At 49.7% G+C, this 2136-nt stretch overlaps 1 protein-coding gene across 1 annotated transcript; it reads right to left on the bottom strand.

Moving 5' to 3' along the window:
- Positions 1-310: 310 nt before the first annotated feature.
- LOC136996082 (olfactory receptor 14A16-like) lies at positions 311-1231 on the bottom strand (the record flags this gene model as incomplete). Its single annotated transcript, XM_067317078.1, has 1 exon — positions 311-1231. A coding segment is annotated over exon 1 (921 nt), but the record flags the coding sequence as incomplete, so codon positions are not given.
- Between the last annotated feature and the right edge of the window lie 905 nt (positions 1232-2136).

The following is a 2136-nucleotide window of genomic DNA, read 5'->3' as shown; positions in this document are numbered from 1 at the left end:
TTTGGAAGAAAAGCCCAGCCTTCAGGCACTGCACTGGGTAGAACAGATTTTATTACAGAGATGCTGTGTGGGAGTCAGCTCTGATGCAGCGTTAGACACAATTTTATGTGGGTACCAGGTGAGACAGAGCAGGATCAGGAAAAGTGGAATGAATCCAAACATTTGTGTAGCAACATGATAGCAAATAATAATAATAATAATTATAACAATAGTAATAATAAAAATACAGTGAACAAACAACGCTCAGTCCTGGTATGGGACACAGGGGGAGTCATTTGTGGAGAGCAAAGGCAATTTTACCACTGCTGAAAAATGTCCATGAAATCACTTTCCTCAGGGCATCTTTGAGCTCCTTGTTCCTCATGCTGTAGATGAGCGGGTTCACTGCTGGAGGCACCATTGCGTACAGAACAGCCACCACCAGATCCAGAGCTGTGGAGGAGAGAGAGGGGGGCTTCAGGTAGGCAAACATTGCAGTGCTGACAAATAGGGAGACCACGGCCAGGTGAGGCAGGCACGTGGAAAAGGCTTTGTGTCGTCCCTGCTCAGAGGGGATCCTCAGCACAGCAGTGAAGATCTGCACGTAGGACAGCACAATGAAAATGAAACACCCAAAGACTAAACAGGCACTAAGCACAAGAAGCCCAACTTCCCTGAGGTAGGAGTCTGAGCAGGAGAGCTTGAGGATCTGGGGAACTTCACAGAAGAACTGCTCGACAACATTGCCTTCGCAGAGTGGCATTGAAAATGTGTTAGCAGTGTGCAGCACAGCAGTGAGAAAACCACTGGCCCAGGCAGCTGCTGCCATTTTGGCACAAGCTCTGGTGCCCATGATGGTCCCATAGTGCAGGGGTCTGCAGATGGCATTGTAGCGGTCATACGCCATAACAGTGAGAAGATAATACTCTCCTCCAAACAAGAAGAAAGCCAGGAAGACCTGGGCAGCACATCCCAAGTAGGAAATGGCCCTGGTGTTCCACAGAGAATTGGCCATGGATTTGGGGACAGTGGTGGAGATAGTGCCAAGGTCGAGGAGGGAGAGGTTGAGGAGGAAGAAGTACATGGGGGTGTGGAGGCGGTGGTCGCAGGCTACAGCTGTGATGATGAGGCCGTTGCCCAGGAGGGCAGCCAGGTAGATGCCCAGGAAGAGCGAGAAGTGCAAGAGCTGCAGCTCCCGTGTGTCTGAAAATGCCAGGAGGAGGAACTCGTTGAGGGAGCTGCCGTTGGACATTTTGCTATCTCCAGGCGTGGGGGACTGCCGAAGAAGAAAATACATTGAGAAGTTAGCAGAGACTTTTCAGGCAAAAAAACCTCCTGTAACATTGCAATTCTCATACAACCCCCCACTTTGCATCTCTCTTTAAGGAGAGGATCTTTGTGCAGCTCCCTTGCTTGAGCACCAGTTTGTGCTCACTAAGTGTGCTGAGGGGCAGGGAGCTCTGCCCATGGGCTCCAGAGGAGCCTGTTCTGCTGCACAGTAGTGGGAATGGGGCAACGGGGGTGACTAGCTCTGACATTCACAATTTCTGTCAGGTGAAATCCACCCATCATGTAGAAAGGCTTTTCAGCATCTTCACTCTGAACTGTAAAGAATGACGGTTGAGAAACAGAGTTTTCGGGATTTTTTAATATTGTTTATTTTCTTTAGATGTCCTTGTCACCCCTGCGGAGTGATCCTCAAAGGCAGAAATCCTTGGCAGGAAAAATGGATTCCCTGTCCCTTGCTGCAGAGTGAGGACAGCTACTTTGTCTATTAGTCTTGTTCCCAGCTGTCCTGTGCTTGCAACTCTTTGAGCTGAAGGACGATCACACTCATATGTTGCCTTAGAAAGAAACCAGCCCCTGCTGAGAGCAGACAAGTCCAGTTTCAAAACCGCAGATCTCCAACCATCTCTCCCTTTCTCAGGGCACCAGAGGGAGGTCTCCACGCTCCCCTTCTAGCCAAGGACACACAGGGCTCTTTTCAGATGCCCATATACAGTTCCCCAACACCATTTCCATACTCTCAGCATCTCTGCAGATTCCTCACAAGGTCTCCTGGACATCAGAGATGCTATGAGGCAGTACTGCCCTTTTGGAGGGCAGCTCAAAGTCTGGCAGGACATGACAGGGAAATGGTCAAAGGACGTTAAAGAC

This window comes from Apteryx mantelli, unplaced genomic scaffold (assembly GCF_036417845.1).
Source record: "Apteryx mantelli isolate bAptMan1 unplaced genomic scaffold, bAptMan1.hap1 HAP1_SCAFFOLD_20, whole genome shotgun sequence".
Classification (NCBI taxonomy): Eukaryota; Metazoa; Chordata; class Aves; order Apterygiformes; family Apterygidae; genus Apteryx; species Apteryx mantelli.
Note: the sequence above shows the minus strand (reverse complement) of the source record. Positions and strands in the feature narration are given on the sequence as shown.